Genomic DNA, 25,949 nt, shown 5'->3' with positions numbered 1-25,949 from the left:
ATAGGTGTAAAGAAGTATACACCCAGCCACAGAATATCCCAGAAGCTGTATTGACTGACTAATGATCTTCGAAAGATGTCATTCTCCTCCTCAAAAGATCTGGGGATACGATACTCATGTGGGTATTAGGGTTTTGTGGTGTGACTAAGGTGCCATGAAGGTAAAATCCATGTCACCCAGGATTGTCTGGGTGACATGGCAGCTGTTCTCATGAGAAGGAAGCAGAGGGAATTTACACAAGCAGGTCACCGTGGGAAGATGGAAGACATGGCTGCCGGCCTGGTTTTAGAGATTGAACTGACACAGCTACAAGCCATGGAATGCAGAGAGCCACCAAAGCAGGAACAGGCCTGTATCAACTATCTTAGAGACTGTGGGAGGCACAACGACACACCAACATCAGCCAGGCTTCACCACTGGTCTCCCAGTGGACATATCTGTGCTATCCTAATCCTCCATAGGGCCAGCAGGGACAACAGCCAGAGGGCTCCCCTGCTCCTTGGCTCTGTGTAACGTTTTCTAGGTGAGCAGGAAGCACCTGACTATAGATAATCTCCCAATGCCATCAGCATCTAGAGCCAGCCAGGTCCCACATCCGAGAGAGGGCACAAACAGCCTCAAACCCAAGGGGCTCTGGTAAGAAACAAGATCGTCCCCAGTCCCAGCTGTGTCTCACCTCACCCTGGGAACACAAAATCGCAGTGAAGAATTGCATGTGGCTTCTATTCTCAGAGGTGCCAGGGACACATTCAGCCCCACATGGGTGTTGAAAGGGCTTCCTGGAAGAATGATACTCAAAGGGACACTACAGATGTGTAGTAATTGAACTCCACTAAAACCAGATCCCCTCAATGGGGAAAATGGTTTGGGGTAGCTGTGGAGGAGGACTTGGGGGTCATCCCACATCCTGTGGCTCATGACCCTTCCTCCATATTTGGCACCAGCAGCCCAGAAGTTCCCCTCCTGGCTCTGTTCTGGTTGTCACTTTTTCATCCCTTCTGACCTGCCTCTCACCAATGAAGACCCACCTGGGTAACCCAGAATCGCGTCCCCACGGCCGGGCCCTCATTTACTCAACACTCCCTCTGCCCATGTAAAGCTGACACAGTGACAAGTTCCAAAAATTAGGACAGGAGCCCCCCGGGAGTCGGGATCCAGCCCTTACATTGTCTGTGACAAAGCAGATCAGAGAGGGTCAGTAGCAGCCCTGGGTTGCACAGCAGACAGGACCTGACCTGAGTTCTCAGCAGGGAAGTCCACGGGTTCGAAGCTAAGGAAGGAGACAACAGTGTGATAGAGTGGGAGGCTCTGTGGTCATGCGCAGCTGGAGCAGGCCAGAACTTCAGTGGAAAAGCAGGCCAAGTCCAGAATGGGGCGGGGTAGGGGGCAGGGAGAGGGCAAGCAGGGATAGCAGTCAAGACAGAGGAGCTTGTGACTGAAGACTTCCAGAACATCCTGGAACAGCTCTGAGGTTAAGTAGGGGCAGAGTCTGATTCCTGGAACAAAGGAAGCTTCAACCAGGCTGAGGCTAGACCAAACTTAAGCTCTGCCAGAAACACTAGGTGGCAACACTCTCAAAATGACTCCCCCTTACTCATCCCCTACCTCTTCCTTCTCTTCCTATTCTTCATCCATCTCCTCCCTCCCTTCTTCCCCCTCCCCCTTTTTCCTCTTCCTTCTCCTCCCCTCCCCCCTGTCCTCCTTCCCTCCCCCTGACCCCTGCTCTCCCAGAACACTGCCCTGCCTACCTACACCTGAGCCTTCCTTCACCTCTGAGAGTTTTGCTCCCCGCACCCAGGACAGTGTGGGATTTTAAGCTCCCCAAACCAACCCGTTCCTAGAGAAGTCACAGTCCAGGACAGACAGCAGTTCTCAACCTGTCAGTCACAACCATTTCACAGGGTCACCTAAGACCATGGGAAAACACAGAGATTTGCATTAGACTTCATAACAGTAGCAACACCACAGCTATGAAGTAGCAATGAAAATAATTTTATGGTTGGGGGTCACCACAAGATAAGGAACTGTATTGAAGGGTCGCAGTGTCAGGAGGTCGGGAACCACTGGGCTAGGAGAAAGACCCCAGCTTCCTCCTGGGCCTGTGAGGATATCCATATGTCCCCAGGGTGCTGCAGAAGAATCAACCCTGTCACCATCGCCTGTGGTGATGCAATGTGCCACCCCTCCCTCCATCCCATGGCTCCTTTATGCCTCTCCCCAGCATTCTCTCCCTCCAGCTTTCTAGGGTCCCCTCCTTATTAATCAGAAGCACCACCTCCCTCCTGTGCCCACCAATAACTGAAGCCAAGACCATTAAGGACAAAGTACTGGAATGTCACACGTTATCTTGGTGACAATGAAGGCAGTCCTTAGGGATCTGCTCTGTAGGCATCTTGTGCCTCCCAAAGCACCAATGGGAGAGGGGGCTTGAAGGTGTCCTTTGCCGTGTCAGATCCTGAAAGTCTCAGAGAAGCATATGTATTCTGAGTGACAGGGGAGCCAAGCATGAAGCAAGACCGTTCACTCTTCCAGAACAGATGTCAAGGAGCCACCAGTCAGGAGCACTCTGAGAGGCTTGGAGGCTCTGAGAAGGATTCTGAGGTCCTCTGTGTCCTGAGGCCAGACTCCTGCAAGCTCTCTGCCAGCATGCTGCCTCACTGCCTCTCCCTGCTGCTGGGTATCAAGACCCCAAGGCCTAGAAAGCTCAATTCAGGAGCCATGACTCAATACAGTATACCGTGCCTCTCCCTCTGAGGATAAGCTGATGCACTGACTGGGAGCTCCCTAGAGATCAGAGATGTAAACAAGTCTGGGGTGGTTCTGGACCAAGAAGCAGTAAAAAGACAGGCATGTTGCAAAAATGGCTGAGGAGATAAGCTGACCTCACGCAGAGGACAAATTTGGGTGTTTCCCTAGTGGTGCAGGGTGTTCCAGATGTTCCTATTCTCCTGCTTCCAAGTACCTGCCAGGTCTTGAAGAATCCCCCAAAGCAGGTGCTACCTCTGTCTCACAGGTAGGCGAACTGTGGCCAAGGGCAGTTGGAGAAGCATATCTAACAGTAGGGCTGGAGTCCCACTGTGCCAAGGGGCCCCTATGCTCTCCATAGAGCACAGACTGCCCTCACAGACTGGGAACTCTTCAGCCATCGGGCAGGTATCATGAGACCCCTGATATAGCATCCACACAGTACCTGCTTGGGACATACCAGTTCACCACCAGCCAAAAGCCCCCAAATGGAAAGCATCTAGGACCAGCCCCCGTGATCAGCCAGACAGCAGAAGTGAGGGTCTCAGAATGAAAGCCCACCCCACACCTGCCCGAATCCTTCCCCTGGAGCCAAAAAGGCAGTTACTGTGCATGCAACTCAGGTGCCTCCTCCATGTCAGGCTGTAGAATCCCCCCACTTCCAGATCCTAATCCTAACCAAAGCATGAGATCCAACACACTTCCCCAGAAGGTGACATGGTAAAGATGTCAGATGAGGAATGCTGGCAGCACATTTACTCGAAATGATATCAGCCTCAGAAACAGATGTCACGGTTAGGCAGGATCACATACTCCAAGGTGACTCTGCTATTGCACGCAAGTACACAAAGTCACAAGAAGAGACAATAACTTGCCCTAAGGGAGACCCTGGCAGGGCAGGACAGTGGGAATGAGAAGAGATCTGGATATAATGACTGCCACCTTCAAGTGGATAGCAGACTCTGGAAGTCCAAGGCCTGGCATGCATGCTGTGGGTATCTGAGACCGGAGTCAGTGTTGAACCTGGAGTCGAGCTTACCTATAGGGCGGCATGTGAGCTGCTCATTGTAAGAATTCCTCCCTGTGATCAGAGCTGTCAAAATGTGGATCAATGACCCCAGGAGGAGACTTTGCGGAAGGCAGAGGAAACCACTGGAGATTTGTGCCAGCAAACCCCATAACTGGGAGGTTTGAGCAAAGCTCTCTGGCTCAGGTGAGAAGACAGAGAAGTTCTGAGGTAACACTCCTGGGTCTGACCTACACACACAAAGCAGCCATCCACACATCACCAGGCAACAGAAACTTCCCCAGCTGTTGGCCAGGGCACCCAGGTGAAGAAGGACCAGATACAACCCACTTCATCAGGGAGACACGGGGCAGGGGGGTTGTGCCAGCCTCTCTGGGGTTCAAATTCTAGCTCCTCCACTTACCAATTTTGTGACACCAGGTAACTGCTGGAACCAGTAAGGCCTCATTTCCCCTCCGTGCGGGGGAACCCCCAGCACTAGACGTGTGTGGTATGAAGAGGATACAAGAGAAAGAAGATCCCTGGTCTGGCCGGAGGCCCTGAGGAAGCACCCTGTGAGCATGGTTACTGAGGTGACATATAAGCCTGTCTGTCCTCCCCAGGTGCTGCGGATACCCTAGTAGCCCTGAGCTGTGTGGTGGTGGAAATATTCCCGGAGTAAACAGAGATGAAGCACTCGAGTTACTCTGCCAGGGACCAGCAGGCTCGGGGCTCTGAGCAGCAACTTGGTTGTAGCCCAGCATGCTTGAAGCAGTCTACAAGCCCCCATCACAGTGCATGGTAGCGACTAAAGCCGGGAGCTGACACTGCCTGTCACAATGTCTTCCTGCTGTGGCTCTTTTACCTGCTCTTTGAGGCTCTGCCAGGCAGCTGGCAGTGGTACTGAGCACCTAGCACCCTTGGTCCCCCAAGACCCTGACACATGATCAGGGAAATATAGAGGACAGCAGAGGCAAGAAGCCAGCCCAGAAGCCCTGATTCCAGAGATGGTCTTCCCCGCCTGTGAGGCTTGTAAGCACAAGGAAGGGCTCAAGGCGCCCATGCAAAGAACAGCCACAGACTCGAGATCACGGTGGGCATTGGGCCAGCATCCATGACTCCCAACAGCTGCCAGTGACAGCAACTGTGGCCTGGACTGGCCCTGAGAATAGACAGTGTCCCCTTTTAAAGGGCCAGTAACAGGACAGGGCCTTCCTTGGGGTTCACCTTTCTCCCCCTCCTCTGCTCAGAGCTCTACAGTGTGCTGGGCAGGTGGTTTAGGAACACTTAAAGGATCACGGGACACTCTCTTTCCTGGGATACTAATGGATTTCCCAAGAGTTCACCAACTTCAAAACGGATTTTAGAAAATACCAAACTACCTCATTATCAGAAACTTAATCTAGGGTAGCTAGCTCAGAAATTGACATGGAAAATTAACATCATAGGAAAAAAGGTCACGTTGAGGATACAGGGCATATGGAACCAGAGAATGCCAGCCCATGGTCCTCAGCATCCTGGCCAGATGTGACTCCTGACACATTTCAGGGTTTGGGGGCTTCCTCTCTGTTACGCCTGACCCACAGAGGGGCTGTTAGGGGCGATGGGACACTGCCTTCCTGTGCTTGCTTGACTTTACCCAGCCGTGGACAATGTGCAAGCAGCTAGAAGGGACCTGAGGATGCTCTGGATGTACCCTCGCCAACGCAGGACACCAAGGCCCAGAGAAGGACAGGCGCCCATCCAGAGTCAAGGCAAGTCCTTTGTGCAGCCAGAAGTGGCCTGGCATTCTAATGATGCCCCTTTGTGCTCTGTGTGAAGGGCAGAGATTCCTACAGTATGGAGCATCCCCCTTCCCTGCATCATCATCATTCCCAGAACCAAAACAACTCTGCCTCCTGCTTTCAACTCTGCATCTCATTACAGAGAAGAGCAGCCTGCTCCGAAGTGCACCGAAGAGTGGCTGTCAGAGCCGCCTCAGCTATGCCGGCCATTTTCCTGCTAAGGCTTTCTTCCTTGTGTGATAGAGCTGAGATCATAAAGGGATGTGCGGTTTCATGCTCCACGGCTACTTTTTATTTATTTTATTTTATTGTTTATGTGCACAAGTGTTTTGCTTGCATGTATGCCTGTGCACCACCTGTGTGCCTGGTGACTTAGAAGGCCAGAAGGGGGCACCAGATTCCCCTGGAATTGGGGTTCCAGATGGTTATAAGCCACCAAGTGGCTGCTGGGAAACAAACCCCCAGCCTCAGGAAAAGCGTCAGTGCTCTTAACCATTTAGCCATCTCTCCAGCTCCCCTCTGCTGTTTCTTAATGAAACTGGTTTTCTTAAACATTTTCTGCTAACACCAAGAAGTCATCATATTGGTTGCTAATGCCTCCCACACCCACCTAGGAACTGATCGTTTCTTCACGTTCTTGTTTGCTGCAGTCTCAGAGCCTACAGCATCACAGACACACAGTAGGCACTTAGTAAATATTTCCAAAATGAAAGTATGGTGGCCAGCATTCTTTGTTCCCCCACCTTGGCTGGTGACCTGCTCTGTTATGTTAGTGGTACCCAAGCAGGCAGATAGCGTATGGCCACATGCTGCCCACTCCTGGGCTAGGAGGAGTGAGTGCCACATTCCAAGTGTATTAGAATGCCAGGCTGCTTCTGGATGCACAAAGGACTTTCCTTGACCCGGGATGGGTGCCTGTCCTTCTCCAGGCCCCAGTGTCCTGAGTGGGGGTGGGTGCACCCAAAGCAACCCCGGGTCCCATCCAGCTGCTTACACGGCAGGGTCCCATCCAGCTGCTTACACGGCAGCCACGGGAGTAAAAGGTGGCTGAGCCGGGTTCCCAGTCCTTCAGCTGTTATGACCGGAATTCCCACAATGCACTCCTGGCCGCAGCACCTTAAACTGGCTGTATGTGGAGACACAGCTTTGACAGTGGTCATTAGGATGAAATGAGCCTTATGTACCCTCATCTAATCAGCATGGCGTTCTTGGAAGAGGAGGATTTCAGGACACAGGCACACAGAGGGACAACTCTGTGAGGACACAGGATGGGGATGCTGTCTACGAGCCAAGGAGAAAGAAATCAGTCTGCAGATGCCTTGATTTTGGTTGCTTTGGCTCCAGGATTGTCCAAAAATAGATTTCTCTCATAAAGCCCCTTGGTCTGTGGTACTTAGTTACAGAATCACACACACACACACACACACACACACACACACACACATTCCTCTACCTCAGCTCAGCCAGGCTTACAGCCACCTCCAGGTATATCTTAGCAAGTACACAGCCTTCTTTGAGACCCAGTGCATGATGGCTGAGCTAGCACGGTGTCCATCATATCCACTCCTGGATCTTAGCCCCCTTATCCTGCTGTGGCCACACGGGCTGCAGTGCAGCCTCACTCCCAACACCACCTTACAGGCTCACTTTACACTGCACACACAACTGTAGAGATTCCCTCCATACATCTGGGGAAACTGAGGCACAGAGAAGAGCATGACTAGTACACTGGATTTAGAACAAGACCACATGCCATGGAACAGCATCTTCTACTGCCTTCCTGTGGCACTCTGTAAGCCTTTCTTTCCCTGGTCACTTGAAATCAACAGGCAGCCACAGCCAGGGTGGCATTCACAGGCCTCTGTGCCACACCTGAACTAGCATGGGGCAGCACTGTGCTGTCACACCCCAGCAGCACCCACTCTGTCCCCACCACAATTGGGAAGGAACTTCTAGCCGAGGACATAGTACAGGTTGCCAGGGGCTCCCATCACTTGCCCATCTGGACCAGTATCACTCCCTGACACTCATCCATGCCAGGTTCCAGAATGGTGCCAGTCATCCCAGGGGTGGCACAGTGGAATCTTTCCCTGTTGACAATGAAAGCCCTGACCTGCCATATGTACACAGCAGCCACACTGGGACCCATGTGTCTCTTCCCGCTCTCCTCTGTCGATGAGGGTGAATCTCTGTTGTGCATGCATTAGGCTGGCCAAAGCTAAGCCATGATCCACAGGTGGGCCAGACAACACTTGTGCTCCATTTCCAAATGGAGCCCAGAGCACCCAGCAATGGCAATGACCATCCACACTCCTGAGGGGCTGCTGCATGTGGGGTTTTCCTGCTTAGAGGGGAACCGAAGTTCCAGGTGAGCAGGCCAAAACTGGGAAGGTGTCCCAGTGCAAAGACCATCAGACACGCCATGGTTCAAACCCCAGTCTCCTTGCCATAACAATCCCAGCCCTCCTCCCCTGGGGACAAACACTACAAATACAAATGCAAAGTGTGGGCACCTGTGCTCCCTCTGAGGGCCCCTGATTACAGGAGACACAGAGGTATCAATTATGTCCTGAAAGCATGAAATTAACCCGCACACACCCAGCCATTATCCCCACCGCCATCAGATAAATGTCTGGAGGTCCTGCCAAGTCTGAGGATGCCCTCTCCTTACACCCACATCTCAGGAGGGATCCCGCCTCCCATACCACTTGCTCTCAGTTACTCTCAACATCCATGGTAGAAGCCCCTCCTTCCTTAGCTAGGAGGGAGAGGGGACAGTCCCCTGGGAGGAGGTACTTCAGGCTAGGAGCCTACAGTGAGCTGTTTCCAAGCTCATTCCCTCCCTGTCCACTTTCTCCTAGAGGAAGCTGCTGTACCCATTGGTTTATGCAATGTAGCCAAGGGCCACACTGCTGCTAGTAGTAACTTTGGCTTGGGGGTTAGGGGGAGTATGCTGGAGTCAGGGAACCTTGAGTTCAAATCCCTATCACTTGTCAGAGCTCAAGTCATTGAAGTCTGGTCATCCCATGGCTCCTGAAAATGGAGGCCAACCCCTCTCTCTTGAGGAATGAAAGGATCAGCCCTCCCTGCAAGCGGAACTCTTGAGGCTGTCAGATGGGTGCATTCTGAGATGATGTACAGATGCTTCCTGAGCCAAGGCCTCCCAGCTCTAGATCTCAGTTTCCTTCTGAGCACAGGCGCTGCTGGGTTGCAGGGACGTGGGATTTTCCAGCATCACACAGAGGCGGTCAGATCCCTGTGGGTGGGTGCGGCGAGAGAGGTAGGGCTGAGACGCTCAGAACTGAAGGGCTATAATGACAACAGCGCACAGACAGCTCCGGGACTGACACACATACAGGCTCTAGCACTCAGATCTGCAACGGCGAACCTGGGGAGTTCAGGGTCTGCCAGACGCCACCACCCAGGCTCTGCGGGAACCGCGCAAGGGCGGAGTCCCCTGCTGCAAAGCTCCGCCTGTCATCACACCTCTCTCTACGGTTAGGACTGCGGCGACCCAGAGCCCCTTTCCGGGACCTGGATCCCTTTACTGAAGCAACCTGGGACCCCCACGAGAAGCAAGGAGTGACGCCCGCCAGACAGCCCTGCGCAGCCACCCTAGCTGGCACGGTGGGAAGAAATTCCGGCATATGCCGCTCCGCGCCCCCGGCTTAGAGACAGAGGCTGCAGGCCGGCCTTTCGGGGCTGCACACCCTGGAGAAAAAGTTGGGTGGAGCCGCTGGGCTCAGGAATTGGCTAGAGGAATTGGCTACGCACTGCAGGTGTATCCAGTCCTCGAGACCCTACTGAGGTTGCCGCTACGAACCCGCGGATTCCGGGTCGCAGCTCTCACCTGCGCTCATGTCAGCGGCAGCTCCCAGTAGGGTGGTCCCCGCGCTGCGACAGCCCGAGGACCGGGCGGGCAGGTGCGGCGCTGGCAGGATCCTCAGCACGCTTGAGGCCAGCGGCTCGGCGCACACAGTACCCGCTGCCCGCAGCGCCACCGCAGCTCGGGGCTCCCGCCCCGCCCCTTTGCCCCGCCCCTCAGCTAGGCCACGCCCCTTGTCGAGCCGCGGGAGGGTCGCATCCTGGGAAGTGTAGGCGCTGTGCCCCGGCTGCCCGCCTGCGCGCCACCGCAGTTGGACGTGCGGACTACAAATCCCGGCAGGCTGTGTGTTCCGCTCAGGCGCAGACTGGTGGTAGCGCAGGTACCCTCCTGCACCTGCTCCGAGAGCTCTGCAGAGCTGTCAACAGGGTCTAAGGGAGGCGTGTAGGACTGTAGCTCATCTCAGCACTGGACTCTCAAAGAAGGAGGCCCAAGGAAAAGCGATCTTGGAGCAACTCTACAAGAGTGATGGAAGGTCTCAGCAATAGACCTTCCCTTCCTTACCAATGCACAGAAAAGGGGAAACTGAAGCGGAGGGGGAGAAGCGGGATAGCGAAGCAGGAACAGGATTTAATCACACACACACACACACACACACACACACGGCGAAGTCTGGATTTAATCACACACACACACACACACACACACACACACACACACACACACACACACACACGGCGAAGTCTGAATGGGTTGGGATCCAGACGCAGGTGTCTGGACTCCAAAGATAGGCAGCCTCGCCTTATGCCCCAGACGCTCTCCCGGCTCGGCTGACGCTAGGCGGTGCACACTGAGGAGGCTCTGGCACATCCTGCCCTCTCACCATCCTGCCCATACGCTAATCGATTCCCTTGTGACGTCAGGCGTCCAGCGCAGGGCGTGGAAAAACAGACTGAAAGAAAAGCATAGGGAGGCGCAGGTGGATCCTGCCTCGTATCGGTGGTGACAACAGGTGGGCACAAGAGACTACAAGAAGACAGCCTAGAGAGATGAGGGAGCACGGATGCGCAGGGCCCAGAATGAGAACATACAGGATCTGCCACTGCATGAACAGGCACAGGCCAGGGACGTTTGGCCCAGGTCAGGGCTGTTCCATGTACTACTGAGGCAGAAGCAGAAATTCCTCCCCAGTGATCAGTATTGTCCATCTATTTCAAAGGGGACCAGGAGGCCAAAGGCTCTGGTAAAGAGGAGAAGCCCCGAGGAAACAGCACATTTCTTTACATCCTATAAACCAAGAGACTCTGCTGGCAGCTGTACTTCCAGTCTCAGATGCCCACAAAAGAACGGGCTGCCTCTGGGATCTCTTGCCCAGAAACCTTGCTAATGGAAACTAGTTTCTACATGCTCCAAAAATGTGTTTTGACTCCACCTGCCTCCATTGGTTAGACCTAAGGACAGTCCCTATCCTTTAGGATAGTTCTTAGGAGCCTGCAAGCTCATGCTTATGTGTCCTAGCAACCTCTGAGATCCTTGAGTATTCTGATATTATTTCATAGTGCTGTTCCAGTGCCTCCCACAGGCTTGCGACGGGCACTGGAGATATACTTACTGAAGAAACAGGGTGGGAAAGGCAGGACAGATATTGTCCAGCAGGTTGAGTCCTTTGAGAAGCTATTCATGTTTCCTGTCTCTCATCTGGGGCCAAAGTAGCAGCATGCCACCCCCACCCCTCCCCTCACACACGAAGGTGACACAGGCTGGTAAAGACACTGGTGGTGTTGGCTGTGATGCCTTCCACTCTGGTGGTGGCCACTGTCACACTTCTTGGCAGAGGCCTTGCAAGTCAGGCAGCCTGTGCTTGTAGACTGGTCTTGGAGCTCAGCATGCAGTGGCCTGTGACTTCTAGAGGAATTGACATGTCCCTCTGAGAAGACACTTTCCAACACACAGGGGCTGAATGACCCAGAACATTCTCTTACAAGGGCAGTATGAAGACCCGTAGGTCCTAATCCCGGTCACCCAGGAGGTTGATAACCAAGGCAGCGCTGATCCAGCTGCAGCTTTTCAATGCACAGAACTCTGCGGGGCTAGATCTGTCTTGTGGTAAATCAGTCTATTTGAATATATTAAGCCAGACCTTTGTTCTGAGTCTGCAGGGCTGTGACCTGTAGGTGACCTCAGCCACTTGCTTTCTCACGATGCCTCGGTTTCCACACCTTCCCAGTCACAATGAAATTCGGTGGGTTAAATTAGTAGTGCCAGGAACACTGTTCAAAGCTGCTAGCCTAGAGCCAATGCTGAATAAACAATAGTCAAGATGACAGTGGCTGTTGATGAAGGGGTAGATGTGAGCCATCACCCCCTTCAAAGCATAGCCCAGTCTCACTCCGATCCATTCATGACTGCGGTCAACAATGACTTAGGAAAACCAAGTCCAACCATTAAGTGTTGCAGTTTCACTGCTGCTGTTTGAGCAGCCTGCCTGTAGAGGGAGCCAGAGGCTTCAAAGAGAGCACCAAGGCTCATCCTTAAGAGCCAGACCAGGGTACTCTCACTGACCTCTGAGACTCGGAGGCAGAAGCTGATGAAATGTGGAAGGCACAGTCTTGAATGTCTAGCCTCCAGAATCACGAGCCACAGGGCTTCTATTTTTAATAACCTACCTGGCTCACAGCAACAGAATATGGCGTAAGATAGGGCATTCAACTTGACTCATCTCTGTTTCTGGAAAATCCTGGAGGGGGTGGAGCTTTCTTAGGCACCAGGGCACAAGGGAAGGGATGGGTGTGGCCCAACACCCTCAGACTGCTGGCAGCTTCAGGATGCATCACTGGTCTGTGCCCTTCCAGGGAGGATCTATCCATACAGGACTGCCTTTCATGGGATCTGTGTTCTTTGTGATTAGGGAACATTTAAAGACAAGAACATCCACATGTCCCCTGTGCTCTGACCCAGTATTCTCTTAGCTTAGAGACTGCGATCTGGAGAAACCTGTTGTATTATCAGGCCAAGATGTTGGAGTTGCTAGACAAAATGATGCCCAAAGCCAACAAGAAGGGGACAGGGTGCATAGGACACAGGACAGGATTGTCAGAACCCCCACCTGGCCTTAGGGACATCGAAGGGTGCTATGTCACTCTTACCTTTAGGAGAGTATCCTAACTGTTGACTATGGAATGTAGGTTACCATGGCATGAGGCACAGAGCAAATACATAGCTCCTGGCCTGTGGCCTAGTTGGTTCTGAGAATCACAAGCCAATCACTGCTTTCTCTCAGGCATAAACTCAGGTTATAAACTTGAGTGTGTTCCTGGAAACATGGAGCTACAAGATGAGGGAGACAAAGGAGGCGGCTGATGATTACATCTGAATCTGACAGTGCAGCTGACAAGCTCAGCCCATCCTGCCATGTCTCAGAGGAAGTTCCCTCATGGCTGAGATCCGTGAGGCTTCCTAGGACACAGGTGTTTCCATCAGTGCCCAGGGGACAAGCCCAGGCCCCTGCCATGCATGAAGCCCTTTGCATTGCTTCAAAATGAAGAGCATTTACCTTGAAAGTATTTACTTCCTTTTGAAGATACAAAATCCCCAGAAGTATAGAAGGCTATCAGGTGGAGCCCCTAGCATCAGCCTCCTGGGGAGAGCAAGTGGGGTGTGGCAGGTTTGAGAAGAGTGAGACGGGGGAGCTGAGGCTATTCATAAGGCAGAGGGACCTCAATGGCAGCCAGAGTTGGATGGACCTCACATGGATGGAGCTTGGCTCAGGGTGGAGTAAGGGATAATAGGTTTGAAACTACCCGAAGGGCCAAGCCGGGCAAGGCAGTCACAGCAGGGCTAAGATACTTCTGTGCCAAACCCTATGGTTTCTATGCATTATCTCAAGGGTCTTATCATCTCCATTTTATAGACAGAGAAACCGAGGCATTTGCTATTGCTAAGTGCAGCCACTAGAATGTACCCAGACAGTTTTGGGAGAGAGTGAGCCATGTGTCATCAGTACTTGTCCTCCCAAATCTGTCATTACCTATAAAGGACATAAGAATCTAAGAGCCACTTATGGAGTAAATGGTCAGAGCAGGGGGCCTGTCCTGCCAGACCATGCCTTGTCAAGCTCTGCCCCTGGCCGTCAGGAATGCTTACTCTGGAAAGCACAGGCTCGGTCTGTGGGCCCTTGCTGAGCTTCTTCCCTGTGGCAGCCTCTCCTGAGCCCTGCTAAGTCAGTGCCCACCACACCCAGGGCCTTGCCAACCACTGCCACGTCACTTCAGGGTCTCAACCTCCACCTCCTGCCTGGCTCTGCCACCAGCATCAAGACTGCCAGGTGATCCTAAGTCTTCCTCATATTAGGGATCATGGCATATGTCCTGGTCTCCAGAGACCTCTGGGGCCTCTGGAAAAAAGAGGCCACTGAACTGTGGGGTGACATTTCCCTCACATCACCACTCCATTGGCACCTCCATTCCATAAAGGAAAGAGGTCAGACCTGTGGCACCCCTCCCAGCCTCCTGGCCTCTGCCCGGGTCTGTGGAGGTTTCGCTCCAAGTGACTCTGGAGAAGGTGCCGCAAGGCAGAGTGGCTCGCCGGGGGCCTGGCCTAGAAAGGTACGGGTCTGGAAATGTAGCTGAGTTCCTGCCTTTAAGGCAGCAGTGGCAGAAGGAGGTCCAGTCTAGGCTGTGCTCCCCACATCTAGCTGAGGTATTGATCTGCTTCACAGCCCAGGAGAGAACCAAATGAAATAGGATGTCATTACGGGCCTTTCCAGCCACTCAATAATTTAAAGCCTTGCCATGTGAAACCAGGAGCGAGCACAGCAGCCAACTCACTTCTCTGCGTTGCTCGCTCTCAAAAAAATAGTCGCCACAGCCGGGTAGTAGCAACACACACCTTTAATCCCAGTACTCGGGAAGCAGAGACGGGTGGATCTCTGTGAGTTCAAGGTCAGCTTGGTCTGTCTACACAGAGAAACCCTGTCTTGAGCAGAGGGGGAAAAGAACTGTAGTCTCCACGCTGGGCAGACAGCCGAGGCCAACCTTGGCTCACATGAATTCTTCCCACAGGACAGAAAAAGGGAGATGCAAGGATGTGGGATGACGTCCATCAGTCCAGACTGTTCCTAATTCCTGCTTGATGTATAGATACAGTAGAGTGTTGCATCTTCTTTCACTAAGTAATCATGACACACAGTTGGCCTGAACGCCAGAAAGAGGCAGAGCATAAGGCTGCATTTGAGAAATGGCACACACATGAGGCCTCAACCTGTTGGCCACTGGAGGAACTGGACTCATGCAGCAGAAACAGGGGAGGTGTTAGGAGCACATAGCAAGCACTGGGTGAACTGGCCGGTGAGAGCTGGGTAACAAACACCACAATGGGCTTGAGTGCCTTAGAAGTGTGTCTTCTCCCAAACCTAATGCATGGATGTTCAAGGTAGGAGGGTTGCCATTTCTGAGACTGGCGATAATTTGTCCCGGACCCTTCTCCCTGGCAGATCAGGGGCATTCCTTCCTCTTCATGCTCTGCTCTGCCTCTGTGTGTGTCCCCTTCTCGTGGGGATTTAGCTGTGTGGGTTGAAGTCCATCCTAGTCACCTCATCTTAACCTGCATATCCTGGACAACCTTGTCAAAAGTCACATGGTGTGATGACTAATAATGAAGCAAACTTGGAAGAATCTACAACCAGCTCAGAGACAAGACCCTGGGTGTGAGAGGGTGTTCATAGAGGTTTTTTGTTTTTGTTTTTTTTTTTTACATTTTTTTAAAGATTTATTTATTTATTTATATGTAAGTACACTGTAGCTATCCTCAGATACTCCAGAAGAGAGCATCAGATTTCATTACGGATGGTTGTGGGCCACCATGTGGTTGCTGGGATTTGAACTCGGGACTTTCAGAAAAGCAGTCGGTGCTCTTAACCACTGAGCCATCTCGCCAGCCCCGTTCACAGAGATTTTAATTGAGGTGGTGAGTACCACCTTGAACAAGGGCAGTGCCATGTGCAGTGCCCATCTGGATTAACAAGGAGAGAGTGAGCTGAGCACCAGCTGTCATTTTCCCCAGCTTCCGGGTAGTAGACACCATGTGGCCAGTTGCCTGGAGCTCCTACTCCATGGCTTTCTACCATAATGGACTCTACCCTTTGCCCTTGAACTGTGAACCAGGACAACCTTCCTCCCTTACGTTGCTGTTGGGGGTGAGATGGGTGCCCAGCACGTGCACAGTATATTCGGAGCTCAGAGGAGGACTTCAGATGTCAGTCGTAAGGTGTCTTCCACCTTTTCAAACAGTGTCTCTTATCACCCTAGGTCAGTCTTTCTCAACCTCCCTAATGCTGTGACCCTTTGATACAGTTCCTCATATTGTGATGACCTTCAGCCATAAAGTTATTTTGTTGTTACTTCATAACGAATTTTGCTTTTATGAATCGCAATGCAGATATCTATGTTTTCCAATGGTTTTAGGTGACCCCTGTGAAAGGGTCATTTGGCCCCCCCCCCCAAAGGAGTGCAACCCACAGGTTGAGCACTGCTGCCCTGGAACCTTGCCACATACTCCTGTCCCATGATCTCCCAGGGACTCTCCCGTCTTCATCTGTCCTGAGACCATTGCTGGAATTCCAGGAACACACCACCACACCCAGCATTTTACATGGACTCTGGAGATTGGAACTCAGCTCCTCATCTTGTGAGGCAAGCGCTTTGCTGGTGGAGCCATCTCTCCGTGTACTTGTATCTCTCGTGTACTCTTATCACAACAACAAGAGAACTAACACACTAATGACACACTGAGGTTCTGACTGCCAGACCTTCAGTGTGTGAACTCTGGGGGAGCACAAGTCAGACACGAGTCAGCTCACTGCTGTGTCAGCATGTCATAGCTCACTTCCTGTTGACAGGGAATCATGGAACAGGACACACAGGCCATCCTGTGTGGGAAGCCAACTGTGGTCCTGACCTAAGTCATGGAGACAGAGCGGAGACACCGGGCTATAAAGGTGGAGACTAGAGGTAATCCCTAAAGCGTCCACATTGAATTCAGGTAGAACCACAGGCTATAGGCTCACCACAAGGACAGCACTTGCCCTTAGGCACTGCAAAACCTCTAAGGCTTCAAGCAAGGAAACCAGGCCAGTTCTGCCTAGGAAATGCTGCTCCTCTACAGAGCAGGAAGAGTAGAGGCCAGTGTGGGAGGCAGGGGCTAGCATTTGTCTTGGGGAGAGGCATAACTCAACTAACTCATCATATGAGGCCTCCTTCTCAGATTCCACAAGGGACTCTGTAGTCCCTCTAGAGCTGCGGCTGTTGCCCTGGGAAGGGATAGGCAGGCGAACAGGCTTCTGGGTCAGGAGGCAGAGAGTGAGAACAGAGACTATCACCAGAACCAGGTCCCCAAAGTTAGAATCCTCTGGACTCTCCCAGACCCATGTCCCAGTGTCCACTGGCATACCTACTCAAAGACCATGAGGAGGGCACACAGCTTGGTGGCATCTTAGAAGACAGATGTCCCTGGTGGAAAGATCAGCTCTTGTCCTGGGAACTGGGAAGGACTTGTCTGAATTGAGCCTGGACTTGGTGTCACTGAGCAACTCCAAGTCTCTGATCACTTGCCACCCATCACAGGCTGACAGCCAGTGACTTTCCTGGGTGAGCCAAGAGTGCCCCCTCTTTCATGCAGAGAATGCATCTCAGGGGATGCATGTTGTGGAACATGGGGATGCTGTCCCTGAGTTCTTTTCTGCATGTTTCACTCCAGGCTTCTCCAGCCCAGTGCCTTCTCCTGTTATACCATGATGTCCCTGTGAGGAGTGTGCCTGCTCCATGGTTTCACCAAGGCTATGAACAAGGCCAGTCTCCCTTAGTGACATCACAGGGCCATCTCTGCCAGGATTTCTTATACAGATTCTAGCCAAGCCACTGGGAGCAGAAGTCATGTGGCTCCGTGATTATGCCAAATGTTCTGCCAGGGAAAAGTCAAGAGAAGTGTTCTGATTTCTGACTATGAAAATAAAGCCAAAAAATAAAAATAAAAATAAAATAAAATAAAGAGATAGCTGGGCAGTGGTGGCACATGCCTTTAATCCCAGCACTTGGGAGGCAGAAGCAGGTGGATTTCTGAGTTTGAGGCCAGCCTGGTCTACAGAGTGAGTTCCAGTACAGCCAAGGCTACACAGAGAAACTCTGTCTCGAAAAACCAAAAAGAAAAAGAAAAAGAAAGCCAGAAGCACCCAAGGCCACAGCCTGTTCTGCTGGGCTGTCTGCCTCCCAGAGTCTCCACTGTAGTGACAATTCTGGAATTTAGATTTCTTCTACAAAAACAAACAAACAAACAAACAAAAAAAAAAAAAAAAACCCCACAGAAATAGTATAAGAATATGTTTCCATTTTAATGCTAGGTGTGGGATAGACATGGGGCTACTCCAGACTGTCCACAGCAGCTGACTGTGATTTGCCTCATGCTCTCACAGAGGCGTGGTTTGGCCAGCTGCAGTTTCTGTGATTGTGTGACGGTTGGAATTCTGGGAATGTTTCAGAGACTATATAAATGTTAGAGCCCTGTGGGTGGTTGTTAGTCGTTCAGGATGGTTGGTTGTGGGTTTTTATTAGTAGTCATGCTAGAAGAAGAAGAGGAGGAAGAAAAAGAAGGAGGAGGAGGAGGAATAAATTAGACTCAGAAATTTCTATCTATCTCTCTCCCCTCTATCCTTCTTTCTCTCCTATCTAGTGATGGGGATGAAACTTGGGTTGGGGGAGGAGATAAAGGTGAGAACCACAAAGTAGTAAAGACCAGCTACAAGTAAAGAGGAAACAGAAAGAAATTAGATTCAGAAATCTCTCTCCCCCACCCCTTATCTTTCTTTCTCTCCTATCTAATGTTAGGGGAGATAATGAGTGAAGAGCTCACAAAACAGCAAAGAGTGGCTACAGTCCTGCTCTAAAATGCCATCACACCTACTGTGGCCCTGTACAGCCTTCATTCACCTGGGTACCACTCATCTGCTCCTCCCAGCCCAATTGCTCTGTCATACCCTGGGAACCCTGTGTGCCTCTGTGTAGTGGATACGTTTCTTCATTTATCTGACTTGCTGTCTCAGCAGGCCCCAGTAGGCTCCTGGTTCTCCCTCTGTTCTGACCCTCTCTTATCCCTGTCATTGGGTTCTCCAGCCCTGACCCCTCTCTTCATTCTGCCCTCCTCATTTGGGCAAACACTGAACCCACCCATCCTTCTACCACCCATGCATCCAGCTATTCATCCACCCAGCTACCTAACTGTTCACTCATCATCCATCCATCCCGATGTTTACCCACACTCCTACCCCCCAGCTTCCCATCCACCACCTCTCTACCCACTCACCTATCATCTGATTACCCTCCCACACACCCATCTACTCATCCACTCACCCACCGTGCCCCCTTTCCACCACCCACCCACCCTTCCATCTGTATATATCAGTTGGTTTCTCCAGAGAGCCCAGATTAAGACCTCTTCAGCTTCCCGGTGCCTACGCTTAGACCTGGGCTGAGCATAGCCTGTTCTCAGCTCCTCACACCTCATCCTAGCACCGGCTACCACTTTTGTGCCCCTGACATCTGAGAATTTATTTTGGCACAATTCTAGGTCCCACTTCCAGCTCCTGTCTCTGGGCCTGCTCCTGCTTAGGCCTGGTCCAAGTCCTATCTCTTCTGGGTGGCCACAGTCACCTCCTCTTGGTCTCTTTGTTCCTGGTCTCCCATCCCTCCACCAGAAAGCCAAAGGCATCTGTTAACAATACATATCAGCCACCCTGCCGAAGGCCCCCACCTGCCTCTTCCTTCCATGCAGGTGGCTCCTGCTTGGTGCTCAGGGGTCAGCCCAGCTGTCGCCTCCACCTGGAAGCCCGAGTGGTGGAGTTGGGTGATCTCCTGGCTTCCCACACCTCCTGGAGCTTTCACAGGTGGGAAGCATGCCATGCTGCCATTCTCTGACAAAGCTGACGCTAAGTTAGGGATGGAGCCAGAGAACCAAGGCAGGAGACTGGCTCATTTGCCTTTTAACTCCAGGAACAAAAGGCTCAGATCCCCAAAGAGCACTTGGTGAGTCCTCTCAGGAAAAGCTTTCTGTAGAAAGATCTGAAGGGCAGCACTAAGGACATTCGGGTTAAGAATTAGTGCGGAAAGATGGAGTCGATGCTGCTCCTAGCCTTGCTCAGTGACTGTGATCAAGCTCCGAGCCCATGTAGTGCCATGGGTGGAGGCACAGCCAAGCACAGCCAGGTGCAGCCCCATCCCCATCTCTGCATGTATCTCAGGTAGAGGGGTTCTCTCTCAGCCACAACAGTATTTGTGTCCATGGTATTAAGACCATTGCTCTAGGGCTCACACTTCCCACCCAAGACTTGTGGAAACTGCTTCAGTGGGTCCAGATGGGAAAGCCAGCCTGGCTTCACCCACAGCCACAATCAGTGCATGTATGTCTCATGGGGGCTCTTTCTAGCCATTCTTCCTTCCCTTTATGTTGCTGGACACAGATGTTTGAGTTTACTATAGAGCCCCAAAGCATTATACATACATGTGTGTGTGTCGATATGGTGCATGTGACTGCATATGCCCAAGAAGGCCAGAGGCATCGGATCCCCTCCGGAGCTGGAGTTACAGGTGGCTGTGAGCTGACCAGCATAGGTTCTGGGAATCAAACTCATTCTTTTCCAGATCAGTATGTGCTCTTATCTGCTACTCTGTCTCTCCAGCCCCTCTACGCACAGTTTTTAACAGCATGCATACAATACAGAAAACAGCATTTTAATAACTTTAAATATATGTACCTTAAAGCCGAATTTACACATAACTTTACAGGGATAAATACGTGGTGTCTACCATTTCCAGGGATAGTAGTAATTGAAGTTTCTGTTCAGCAAAACCAGCATGTTTATTTACTGTACTGCCCCCTGGTGGGAGAGTGCGCCACTGCAACCTGCTGTCTAGGTCCAGTCAGCCAGTATTTCTTCCTCTGCCAAACAGAACCCAGGCCCCTGCTCTCCAGCTACAGAGGAACAGAATGGAGGGGACAGTTTCCTGCTGGGTTACTTCCCAATTCTGAGGTTTTGGTGCCTGGGTGTTCCTAACCTGTGAACATTGTGTGCGTAGGCTCAGGATGGGGTGGGTACTTCCTTAGTGTCTTCTTGTCTCCTGACTGGTTACCTAGTTTCCTGACTCTCACTTCCCCTGTTTCTGGTGGTGCCCCACCTGAAACACAGTCCAGGACTCAGCAGTGTGCCAGCCCCATGTCTAGCTCAGATAGTTCTGGACGGTTACAGGATGGGCTCAGTCCAAGAAGAGAGCTCTCAACCACATCAACCAGTACCCAGCACCCTAGGACACACAGGATTCTATCCAGGAGGCCATAAGACCCAAGCCAGGCAGCTGGGAGGCCAGCTAACTGAGGAAAAGCGTCTCTTGCCTTCAAGATGTTTCCAACGGTGCCCCTCCTGGTCAGGATATTTGGGAGTAGGAGGTACGTACCTGGGACAACCATTGCCATAGTTGTCCCTTCATGGGAAGTCAGCCTGAGAAGAAAGTCACACTCAGGGCATCTTGGAAGAGTGATGAAGCACCCAGAGCTCCTTGATCAAGCCAGTCCTGAGACCACATCTGGACTACTAGGGCCAGAGCCAATGGAAACCTTTATGTTCGAGTCACATGCACTTGAGCTTTGTGCACTGCTAACACCATTCCTAAGCCCCACCCCCAAATCCGGAGGGTTGCACCACTGAAATGAATGAATGCCAGTGTGCTTAAGCATCCGCAGCATGGCCTCCCTCCAATGGCTCGAGATTTGGATTGCTTCTGCCTAAGTGCCAAACATTCCAGGGTCCCCCACCTCTTGTCTGTTCTTTCCTTTGCCAGACAAACTCAGGGAAGTCCTGGACTCCTGGATGACCTGACCCCTCTCTCTAGGGCTAGGAGAAAAGAGGAAAGGCCCTGCTCCAGGAAGGGTTGGGGGCGAGGGCAAAGTGCAGCAGGTGCTCCCTGCACCCCAGTACCAAGAAAGGAAAGGAGGGCATGTCCTCAATAATACAGTACCCAGACTCCCACCCCACAGGGCTTTTAAAACTTCCCACAGAGCCTCCACAAACTTCCCTCCACTGCTAATATACTCCACAATATTGTCCACACAGCCGTGGGAGGAAGGGCCCTCAGAACAAGCTCCCAGTTTGCAGCAAAGAAGGTATGATCTTTTGGTCCAGACCAGGGTATCCATGTGACCTTCCACCTTCCCCATCTCTGGGAAGCTATGGCCAATAGAAGGACCACATTGGACCCAAGACCCTGAGCCAGACACTTCTGGTGGGATGGCGACAGCAGTGTTGGGGCCTTTGGGCCTGGATGGATGCAACAGAAAAGTGAGATATGATACAGGCTCTAGGAGGCGTCAGCCTGCCAGCCAAGGTCATGGTCATCAGCATGGACTCATCAGGCTGCTCTCAGGACCAAGATGCTCTTTGCCCTATTCTAGGCACTGGGGTTTTAGGTGCTCAGGGGCAAGTGTCAGGGACCACAAGGCCTTCGTGGCTCACCCTTTTTCAGGTCTTAAAAAGCTTAGGGATAACCAGCTTCAGTCGTCAGCAAACTGACTTCTAACTAACACTTCAGGTCTCCAGAAAGTCACCAAAGCCACTACTAACATGGCCCATAGTCAGAAGTGCCGCCCGTAGCAAACTATCCGACACTCAGACGATTAGCTGTGTGGCCCAGCAGGTGACATGAAGGGGCTTGCTCAGATGGCCACAGCCTGTTTTCTTATGTGTAGCACGTGTACTGAGCCAGAAGGCCGTGCTCAGGGTCCTTGTCACTGCCACTTAAAGTGATCTGCTCAGAGAATCTGTGCTGTTGTCCCTACAGCTGGACCCTGGCTCAGATGATGTATGGTAATGCTTTCACTAGAGAACAGAGGGGATAGAGACACAGAGACAGAAAGACCAGGGACGAACAGGGCACTGACCTTGAAAATCAACAGATCTTCAAGGGAAAAGGCTGGGGCCAGGTAAGAAGAAGTCAAGTGGTTTCCCTTCCTGGGCTCTAACCACGGGACATCAGGACTCAGCCGAGGAGATTTCAGTCATGAGTGTCTGTTGAAGAGGAAGCAGGTGGATTTTATTTTGCAGGGATAGTTGAATGACTGTGTAGAGTGCAGGAAAAGCTCGGTGCCTTGCCAGGTATCTGTAGTCTAAGTGTTCAGGAGGCAGAGGCAGGAGGTTTCCTTGAGTCTGTGAGTTCAAGGCTAGACTGGGCACCATAATGATACTTTGTCTCTAAAAGGGGGCAATTTAAAAACTCTTTTGAGAAAACAAAACAAAACCAGGCCTGAACACTCTTACTCTATGTACTCCGGAGGCTGAGGCATACACTGCTCTAGAGGCTCGCCAGGGATGTGTAGCCTGTCTCAACAACGCAAAACAGCAAAACAGAGAAGGGCTCTCTGTACACTGGATTGTGGAGTCTCATAAACTCCTTGCAACCCATCACTGACCCTGTTTCCTGTCCCCTTTGCACAGGTGAATAAATAATTGGCCAAGGGAGGGAACTTACAGGGTCACATGACCATGAGTGACACACTGGGACCCAATAGCCCGGTCCATCTACCATGCTCTGCAGGTACACAGTAAGAATGGGATTTTGTTTGCTCGACCATTCTGGATTCTAGCATGTTTTGGACAACAAAGTGTTAGAGTGTCTTGGCAGATCAGGGCCAAGGAATGCCTTAAAGATCACATCATGCAACGGATTTATGTGGGAGAGGGGGCTGGCTCTGTGTAGGGACATGAGAGAAAAAGACAGGTGGGAGGTGGTAGCAGGGCTTTCTGAAGGGTACACAGCTCATGGAAATGTGTAGAATTTGGCTGGTGATGATGTGGCTGCTGGCACTGAGTCGCTGAAGGCAGATTGGGGGTGAACCTGGTTCTGGAATGTGGGTAGTTCCTAACACAATACCTTTTGCCAAAGTGGGGGTTCTGCCTAACCATTTTACAGGGAACCTGCTTCCTTCCAAGAAACTGCTCTCTATGGCTGCTTAGCTGCAGTGCTCTGCTTCAGACCCGGGAGTGATTCAGGCCACTCCTGTCTAGGACAGAGGTGCCTACACAGCCCCTCAGAGGCCAAGGCTAGGGGCAGAGACACGAGCTAGCTTACACAAGGACTCTGGAGGATCAAGTCTAAGGGAAGGAAGTCACCGTTCCACACTGCAAATTGCAATGTGTCCTGCCCGTCTCCTGTTTCTTGCCCCACCTAGCCTGTGGCTTGACTTCCTGGGTCACACAAGTGACATTCAGGAGTGGTTGTATGACCCAAGAAAGTCTCCTGATCCCCCCACAGCCTATCTCCCCACTCCTTGGAAGGATCTGGCCTTTCAGGGCAGCTGCCGGTGAGGTAGGTAACAGGCCAGAGTTGGGGAACTGCAAGGCTTTGACAAAAAAAGCTCCTTAGAGGCAGGGCTGCAGCCTTCAGAGGGCTTCATAGGTAGCATCAGGGCAGCATAGGACTCCTTGAGAGGACAGACTGAGAAAAGCTGAAATCCAGCAGGCCACAGGCAGGGAACAGAAAAACAGGCCTGACCCATTTCAGTCAGGGATACTCAGACTCACAGAGGGCGAGGACACTGGCTGAGGTCACGTGGTCCAAACTCATAGTGCCAGGAAAACGAAAGAGGAGAACTGGCCAAGAATTCTGCTCTTGCTTCATCAAGCAGCCTGTCTCCATCCTTCAACCTTTATCAAGGCCACTCGGTCATAGATGTGAGTTCTGTCCATGTGTGACTGCACAAGGTGTGGAGTCAGAGGGCAACTTGAAGGAGTCTGTTCTCAGTAGAGGGGGTCTAGCCTTGTCCCAGGCCTTCTCAGTCTAGGCACCTGTTTTTCTTCCAGTCTGTCCACTTGGACAGACGTGGCAGACCAGGACAGGACCATCCTCTTCAGACTGGGATACTGACTCTGGGCAGCATAAATGTCCCTCAAAGAAGCAAGCAGGCTAGAGATAGGAACAGAGGTGAGTGGGAGAGGAACTTGTGACATAGTGACTCTCTGGATCAGTGATGCAGGTGGGGTCTGGGTCCACCTCAGGTGGGTAGCAGCAGCTGAAAGGCTGTCCCCAGGAGCAGCACAGACAACTGGAGTGTCCTGACCAGCACTTTGGGGGCAAAACCTGGGCAGAAAAAAGTGGACATGTTTTTACATATTTTTGTTTTGTTTTGTTTTGTTTGTTTTGAAACAAGGTCTCTCTCTGGCTGTACTGGAATTCACTATGTAGACCAGGTTGGCATTAAAACCCACAGAAATCTACCTGTCTCTGCCTCTGCCTCTGCCTCTGCCTCTGCCTCTGCCTCTGCCTCTGCCTCTGCCTCTGCCTCTGCCTCTGCCTCTGCCTCTGCCTCTGCCTCTGCCTCTGCCTCTGCCTCTGCCTCTGCCTCTGCCTCTGCCTCTGCCTCTGCCTCTGCCTCTGCCGTGCTGGGATTAAAAGCATGCACCCCTGGGGTTGGCGAGATGGCTCAGCAGGTAAGAGCACTGACTGCTCCTCCGAAGGTCCTGAGTTCAAATCCCAGAACCAAGGCTCACAACCATCCTTAGTGAGACTTGGTGCCCTCTTCTGGTGCATCTGAAGACAGCTACAGTGTATTTATTTATAATAATAAATAAATCTTTGGGCTGGAGCAGGGCTGACCAGAGCAATCAGGGTTGACCGGAGCCCAACCACCACATGAAGGCTCACAACCATCTGTACAGCTACAGTGTACTCATATACATAAATAAATAAATCTTTTTTTTTTAAAGGCATGCACCCACCCAGCTCTTGGCTTTATTTTAAGTACCAGTAATCTCATATGCTCTTTAGGCTAAGAGCAGCTTTAGGACTTGTGCAACAGATCCATGTCTTAAATGAAGTCAAGCTCCACCGAGCCGGTCATCGTAGGCAGATGTTCCATGTCTTAGTTCTTCCCTGCAAATACCGAGCCCAGTCAAGTTAGCCTAAAGGACGAAGGTGTGGGGTGGGGCTGCTGCAAGGAGTTCACAGCCAGAACTCTGGAACATGAGAAGGGGTGTGGGTCATGGCTCTCCCCCTGCGCTGTGTGCCTCAGCACACAGTGGCCTGAGGAAAAGGTAGGAGGCACTATACAGGATAATGTGACAATCTGGAAGTCAAGGAAGGCACCAGCTCTAGTACCAGAGGTTCCATAGAGCTCCAACTCTACAGAGTGGAACCTAAACTCAGAGAGGCACCTGTCATCTGCCATGGAGCCAGGAACAAAGGTGTGGACTGCTGATGAGGCTGGACCCTGTGAGGGGACCGGTCGGGTCAGGGAGGCAGAGGACTCCAAGCACAAATGAGCCTTGTGGGCCTACCCTTCAGAGGGGAGAGTCATCGTCGTGTGAAGTTGGAGCCACGGGGATTGTTCTGCTACGGTCCCCACCCCTGTCCCAGGCCCTCCAGGAAGGCATTTCTTCCTGCAATTCCACTGTTCCAGCCAATCTTTGAGCCCGGAAAAGGGACAAGCTTTGAAGACCTTGTCAGTCAGGAGACACCCAAACTGGAGGCACAAGGGAGGCACCCAGCAAAGTGCCTGGTGA

The 25,949-nt window shown here is 51.9% G+C and overlaps 1 protein-coding gene across 28 annotated transcripts in view; it reads right to left on the bottom strand.

Moving 5' to 3' along the window:
• Positions 1 to 9,591, bottom strand: part of Ablim2 (actin-binding LIM protein 2) — a 127,125-nt gene extending 117,534 nt beyond the window's left edge. For 17 of the 28 annotated variants that reach the window (XM_006503906.1, XM_006503911.1, XM_006503912.1 and 14 more), the window contains exon 1: positions 9,386 to 9,591. In XM_006503906.1, the coding sequence (XP_006503969.1) occupies positions 9,386 to 9,395 (10 nt within the window). In that variant the 5' untranslated portion in view covers positions 9,396 to 9,591. The remainder of the gene's footprint in view (positions 1 to 9,385) is intronic. The other 11 variants (NM_001177696.1, NM_001177698.1, NM_001177697.1 and 8 more) reach the window with 2 other exon arrangements.
• Between the last annotated feature and the right edge of the window lie 16,358 nt (positions 9,592 to 25,949).

The sequence above is a fragment of the Mus musculus genome, chromosome 5, assembly GCF_000001635.26.
Source record: "Mus musculus strain C57BL/6J chromosome 5, GRCm38.p6 C57BL/6J".
Lineage (NCBI taxonomy): Eukaryota > Metazoa > Chordata > Mammalia > Rodentia > Muridae > Mus > Mus musculus.
This window is presented reverse-complemented; position numbering and strand designations above follow the sequence as displayed.